This window comes from Eimeria mitis, genomic scaffold, assembly GCF_000499745.2.
Source record: "Eimeria mitis Houghton genomic scaffold, Emh_scaff2723, whole genome shotgun sequence".
NCBI classification, from domain to species: Eukaryota; Apicomplexa; class Conoidasida; order Eucoccidiorida; family Eimeriidae; genus Eimeria; species Eimeria mitis.
This window is the reverse complement of record NW_013571070.1, coordinates 1,646-7,353: the sequence shown is the minus strand read 5'-3', so window position 1 is coordinate 7,353 and position 5,708 is coordinate 1,646. Positions and strand designations below refer to the sequence as shown.

The following is a 5,708-nucleotide window of genomic DNA, read 5'->3' as shown; positions in this document are numbered from 1 at the left end:
TATTTATTTATTTATTTATTTATTTATTTATTTATTTATTTATTTATTTATTTATTTATTTATTTAGGGCTGTTCTGGTGCTGCAGCTGCAGCAGCTGCTGCTGCTACTGCTGCTAGTGTTGCTGCTGCTGCTGCTGCGGTTGCTCCTGCTGCTGCTGCTGCTGCTGCTGCTGCTGCTGCTGCTGCTTACACTGTGTTTGCTTCTTCTATTGGTGTCGCTCTACCGCCACGCAGCTGAGCGTCCCCTTCTGCTGCTGCTGCTGCTGCTGCTGCTGCTGCTGGCTGCCCTGCGGGTGCTGCAGCAGCAGCTGCAGCAGCAGGAGAAGCAGCAGCAGCAGCAGCTTCTTGTTCTTGCACGCCTAACTCAAGATCCCGCTGCTGCTGCTGCTGCTGCTCTTGCTGCTGCTGCTGCTGCACCTCCGGTGCTATTGCTACTGCTACAGGTCTGCTGCTGCTGCTGCTGCTGCTGCTGCTGCTGCTGCTGCTGCTGGATGCTTGTGCAGCAGCCTCCAACTCCAGCGCCTCGCGCACCTGCAGCAGCAGCAGCAGCAGCAGCAGCAACAGCAGCAGCAGCAGCACGATGAGGATATTGTCTCTGCTGCTGTCTCCTTTTGCTGCTGTCTCTATCTGTTGCTGTCGCTGTATCCAAACCCTAAACCCTAAACCCTAAACCCTAAACCCTAAACCATTTCAGTAGAAGAGCGCAGCCACTCCCCCAACCGCAGCAGCAGCAGCAGCAGCAGCAGCAGCAGCAGAAACAGATACTGCAGCAATAGCAGCAACAGCAGCAACGGCAGCAGCAAAGGAGACAGCTAGGGCTCACCTTCTCGTAGGGCTTCGCAGGGCACCAGTTCTGCACACAAACCCTAAACCCTAAACCCTAAACCCTAAACCCTAAACCCTAAACCCTAAACCCTAGCTCTACACCAATCAATCTAAAGCTGCACTTTCTCTCTCTACTTTGCCTTGCAGTTTCTGCTGCTGTTTTGTAGTATCTGCTGCTGCTACTTTTGCTGCTGCTACTTCTGCTGCTGCTGCTGCTACTTCTGCCGCTGCTGCTGCTACTTTTGCTGCTGCTACTTCTGCTGCTGCTGCTGCTACTTCTGCCGCTGCTGCTGCTACTTCTGCTGCTGCTCCTGCTGCTGCTGCTGCTGCTGCTGCTGCTGCTGCTTGCCTCTAAGTTGTGCTGCCATGCTTCTCGATGGAGGAGAGTGCCCAGCCGGGGCAAACCAATTGCTGACAGCAGCGCAGCAGACTGCAGCAGCAGCAGCAGCAGCAGCAGCAGTAGCAGCAGACAAGCAGCAGCAGTAGAGAAGCAAAGCAGCAGCAGCAAAGCAGCAGCAGCAAAGCAGCAGCACAGCAGCAACAGCAACAACGCAGGAGCAAAATGAATGTTTGTCTTTGTGAATTAGGGTTTAGCTGCAGCAGCAGCAGCAGCAGAAGCAGCTGCAGCAACAACAGCTGCAGCAGCAGCAGCAGCGTGCATCGCAGGAGCTTGAAACAGCAGCACCAGGAGCAGCAGCAACAGCAAGAAAAAGAGCAGCAGCAGCAACAGCAGCAGCAGCAGGAGCAGGAGCAGCAGCAGCAGCAGCAGGAGCAGCAGCAGCAGCAGCAGCAGCAGGAGCAGCAGCAACAGCAGCAGCAGCAGCAGCAAGAAGTTTACCTCTTGTTCTATTTGTCTGAGTAGTGCTGCTTGCTGCTGTCTCCTTTGCTGGGAGTCTCTGTCTCTCCCGTTCTGCTGCTGCTGCTGCTGCAGCTGCAGCTGTCTTACTTCTGCTGCTCGTTGTCTGTGGCGGGTCAATACCACCAGGATAGATGCTATCGATGCCTGCAGCAGCAGCAGCAGCAGCAGCAGCAGCAGCAGCAGGAGCAGCAGCAGCAGGAGGAGGAGCAGCAGCAGCAGCAGCAGCAGGAGCAGCAGCAGAAGGAGCAGCAGCAGCAGGAGAAACAGCAGCAACAATAAAAGTAGCAGCAGCAACAGAAAGAGCAGCAGAAAAGGTAGCAGCAGCAGCAGAAGAAGCAACGGCAGCAGCAGCAGCAGCAGCAGCAGCAGCAGCAGTAGCAGCAGCAGCAGTAGCAGCAGCAGCAGCAGCAGCAGGAGACAGTTGAATGAACAGCAAAAGAAAAGATATAAAGGAAACAGAAAAAGGAGACAAATAAAAAGAAACAAATAAAGGGAGACAGAGACAGAAACAAAGACAAAAGGAGACAAATAAAAAGAAACAGAAAAGGAGACAGATAAAGAGAGAGAGAAAGAAAAGGAGACAGATAAAGAGAGAGAAAGAAAGAAAGAGACAAAAGGAGACAGACAAAGAGAGAGAAAGAGAGAAAGAGACAAAAGGAGACAGACAAAGAGAGAGAGAAAGAAAAAGAGACAAATAAAGAAAAAAGAAGAAAAAAGAAAAAAGAGACAGCAGCTTACAATGAGAGCAAAGACAAAAGGAGACAAGTAGATAGACAGAAAGAAAAGGAGACAAATAAAATAAAATAAAATAAAATAAAATAAAATAAAATAAAATAAAATAAAATAAAATAAAATAAAATAAAAATAAAAAAATAAAAAAAGGAGACAGCAGCTTACGATGAGAGCAAAGACAAAAGGAGACAAATAAAGAGACAGAAAGAAAAGGAGACAAACAAAAAAATAAAATAAAAAAATAAAGAAAAAAAAAAATAAAATAAAATAAAATAAAATAAAATAAAATAAAATAAAATAAAATAAAATAAAATACAATAAAAATAAAAAAAGGAGACAGCAGCTTACGATGAGAGCAAAGACAAAGAGCCAGACGATCAGCTCCCCGGGATCGTCTGCTCCACACACACACAAACCCCACACACCATGCAGCAGCAGCAGCAGCAACAACAAAAGCAATTCAGGTATTCTAAGCAGCAGCAGCAGCAGCAGCAGCAAGAGCACCAGCAACACAAAAAGAAGCAGCAGCAGCAAGAGCAGCAGCAGCAGCAGCAGCAGCAGCAGCAGCAGCAGCAGCAAGACAAGCTTACTCATTGTCTCTACGGCTTTGCCCTCCTTAAGGGCGTCGATGCTGCCCTGAAGACGATCGCATAGTTCAGCTGCAGCAGCAGCAACTGCTGCTGCTGCTGCTGCTGCTGCTGCTGCTGCTGCTGCGCTGCTACTGCTGCTGCTGCGGCGGCAGAGCTGCTACTGCTGCTGCTGCTAAGCTGCTACTGCTGCTGTTGCTGCTGCGCTGCAGTTGCTATTGCTGCTGCTAATCTGCTGCTCCTGTTGCTGCTGCGCTGCTGCCCTACTGCTGCTGCTGCTGCTGCTGCGCTGCTCCCCTTCTACTGTTGCAGCAGCTGCTGCTGCTGCTGCTGCTGCCGCTGCGCTGCTGCTGCGCTACTGCTGCTGCTGCTGCTGCGCTGCAGCTGCTATGCCGCTGTGTCTAGAGGCCCCCCGGCTATTGGTGTTGTTGCTGCTGCTGGGGTCGGAGGTCACCCTGCTGCTGCTGCTGCTGCTGCTGTTGCTGCTGCTGCTGCTACTGCTGCTCCTGCTGGTGTGTATATACAAGAAGACACCAGCTATATTTTTGCTACGTAGCGGGCGCTCTAGTCATTGAATTATATTGCTGCTGCTGCTGCTGCTGCTGCTGCTGCTGCTGGTACTTCTGCTGCAGCCGCTGCTGCCGCTGCTGCTGCTGCTGCTGCTGCTGCTGCTGCAGTTGCTTCTTGCTGCTTCTACTGCAGCACATCAACCTGAGACGAGATAAAAAAAACAAAGAAAATTAAAATAATAGATCAGCATTTATTCTATCGATTGCCTAGCTGCTGCTGCTGCTGCCGCCGCCGCCGCAGCAGCAGCAGCAGCAGCAGCAGCTGCTGCTGCTGCTGCATGCGAGGCGCTGCTGCGCTGCTGCTGCTGCTGCAAGGAACAGCAACATCTGCTGCTCTCTTTCTTTCTTTTGCTGCTGCAGCAAATATTTTTGCTGCTACGAAGCAGACAAGACAGCAGCAGAAGCAGTTTCAGCCCCGCCGACACAGCAGCAGCAGCAGCAGCAGCAGCAGCAGCAGCAGCAGCAGCAGCTGTATTGACGGCTGCAGCAGCTGCCCCTGTCTTCAGCGTGTCTTCTTATATTTTGTTGCAGCTCATTCCCTGCGAGTAGGAACTAGCAGCAACTCATCGTCAGCAGCAGCAGAACAGCAGCAGCAGCAGCAGCAGCAGCAGCAACAGCAGGATTTGCATGTCTGTTTGTGTTGCAGAATCCTTACATCCTGAATCCTTGCTTGTCTTAGCAGCAACAACAGCAGCAGCAGCAACACCACCGACTCCAGCAGCAGCAGCAGCATCAACTGCAGCAGCAGCAGCAGCAGCATCAACTGCAGCAGCAGATCATGGCTGAAGGGAGCAGCAGCAGCAGCAGCCCCTGTCTCTCCTTCTTGTCTTTATCGAAACCCTTTCTGCCGCAGCAGCTGCACGAAGCCCTTTCAAGCCGCTGCAGCTCATCAGCAGCAGCAGCAGCAGCAGCAGCAGCAGCAGCACCAGCAGCACCAGCAGCAGCAGCAGGAGCAGCAGCAGCAGGAGACTGTCTACAGTGCCGGCTGCTAGGTTTATGTCTCCTCTCTGGGGCCTCTGTTGCTGCTGCAGCACAAGCAGCAAAAAGAAAACCACAAACAGCAGATAGATATTTCTATTCTGCTGTTGCTGCAGCATTCGCTGGACTCGGTAAACCCTAAACCCTAAACCCTAAACCCTAAACCCTAAACCCTTAAAATTCGTGAAACTCGTGAAACTATAAACCCTAAAAAACACTAAACCCTAAAAAACACTAAACCACTGATACTCTAAACCCTAAACCCTTGAAACGCTAAACCCTAAACCCCCGCAGAATCGTACGTTTGAGGGTTTAGGGTTTAGGGTTTAGGGTTTAGGGTTTAGGGTTTGTTGGTTGTTGTGGTGCTGCGGCTGCAGCTGTGTACAGATTTGTTGTTCCTACAAAAGGGATTACAAACCAGCAGCAGCAGCAACCGCAGCAGCAGCAGCAACCGCAGCAGCAGCAGCAGCAGCAGCAGCAGCAACACTAGCAACAGCAGCAACAGCAACACTAGCAGCAGCAGCAGCAGCAGCAGCAGCAGCAGCTGAGAGAAGACACCTCGAAGCAAAATGGCGGGAGTGGGGCTTCCTTCTGACCAGGCTGCTGCTGCTGCAGCAGCAGCAACAGCAGCAGCAGAAGCAGCGGGAGCAGCAACAGCAGCAGCAGCTGGGGGCGGACCCACCCTGGCTTCTCTGCAGCAGCAACGAGAGCAGCAGCAGCAGCAGCAGCAGCAGCAGCAGCAACCGTCTATTCAAGGTAATACTCCGTCAGCTGTAAACGACGCAGCACACATATAATGTATCAGCAGCAGCAGCAGCAGCAGCAGGAGCAGCAGCAGCAGGAGCAGCAGCAGCAACAGCAACAGCAACAGCAGCAGCAGCAGCAGACATATAATGTATCAGCAGAAGCAGCAGCAGTAGAAGCAGCAGCAGCAGTAGCAGCAACATCAGCAGCAGTATCAGTATCAGTAGCAACAGCAACAGTAGCAGGCTCCACAGCAGCAGCAGCAACAGCAGCAGCAGCAGCAGCAGCAACAGCAGCAGCAGCAGCAGCAGCAGCAGCAACAGCAGCATGAGTATTTATTGTGTTTTCGTTTGCTGCAGGGTCTTCTGTTTCTCGTTCTTTGGGTATAGGGATGCCAGTACTAGCTGTATCTTC

The 5,708-nt window shown here is 51.6% G+C and overlaps 5 protein-coding genes across 5 annotated transcripts; 4 read left to right on the top strand and 1 right to left on the bottom strand.

The window, feature by feature from the left end:
• Window positions 1-186: 186 nt before the first annotated feature.
• Window positions 187-1,193, bottom strand: EMH_0057770 (uncharacterized protein; the record flags this gene model as incomplete). Its single annotated transcript, XM_013497513.1, has 3 exons — window positions 187-639; window positions 824-866; window positions 1,123-1,193. 3 exons carry the CDS (start codon window positions 1,191-1,193, stop codon window positions 187-189), a joined length of 567 nt encoding a protein of 188 aa, XP_013352967.1.
• A 194-nt stretch (window positions 1,194-1,387) lies between these two features.
• Window positions 1,388-1,687, top strand: EMH_0057760 (uncharacterized protein; the record flags this gene model as incomplete). The annotated part of the gene is made up of 1 exon (XM_013497512.1): window positions 1,388-1,687. The coding sequence occupies one exon, from the start codon at window positions 1,388-1,390 to the stop codon at window positions 1,685-1,687; it is 300 nt and encodes a 99-aa protein (XP_013352966.1).
• Window positions 1,688-1,815: 128 nt separating this feature from the next.
• Window positions 1,816-2,109, top strand: EMH_0057750 (uncharacterized protein; the record flags this gene model as incomplete). The annotated part of the gene is made up of 1 exon (XM_013497511.1): window positions 1,816-2,109. The coding sequence occupies one exon, from the start codon at window positions 1,816-1,818 to the stop codon at window positions 2,107-2,109; it is 294 nt and encodes a 97-aa protein (XP_013352965.1).
• Window positions 2,110-2,842: 733 nt separating this feature from the next.
• EMH_0057740 (uncharacterized protein) lies at window positions 2,843-3,070 on the top strand (the record flags this gene model as incomplete). Its single annotated transcript, XM_013497510.1, has 1 exon — window positions 2,843-3,070. The coding sequence occupies one exon, from the start codon at window positions 2,843-2,845 to the stop codon at window positions 3,068-3,070; it is 228 nt and encodes a 75-aa protein (XP_013352964.1).
• A 1,280-nt stretch (window positions 3,071-4,350) lies between these two features.
• On the top strand, window positions 4,351-5,625 carry EMH_0057730 (uncharacterized protein; the record flags this gene model as incomplete). The annotated part of the gene is made up of 3 exons (XM_013497509.1): window positions 4,351-4,550; window positions 4,928-5,306; window positions 5,356-5,625. The coding sequence occupies 3 exons, from the start codon at window positions 4,351-4,353 to the stop codon at window positions 5,623-5,625; spliced, it is 849 nt and encodes a 282-aa protein (XP_013352963.1).
• Window positions 5,626-5,708: the final 83 nt, after the last annotated feature.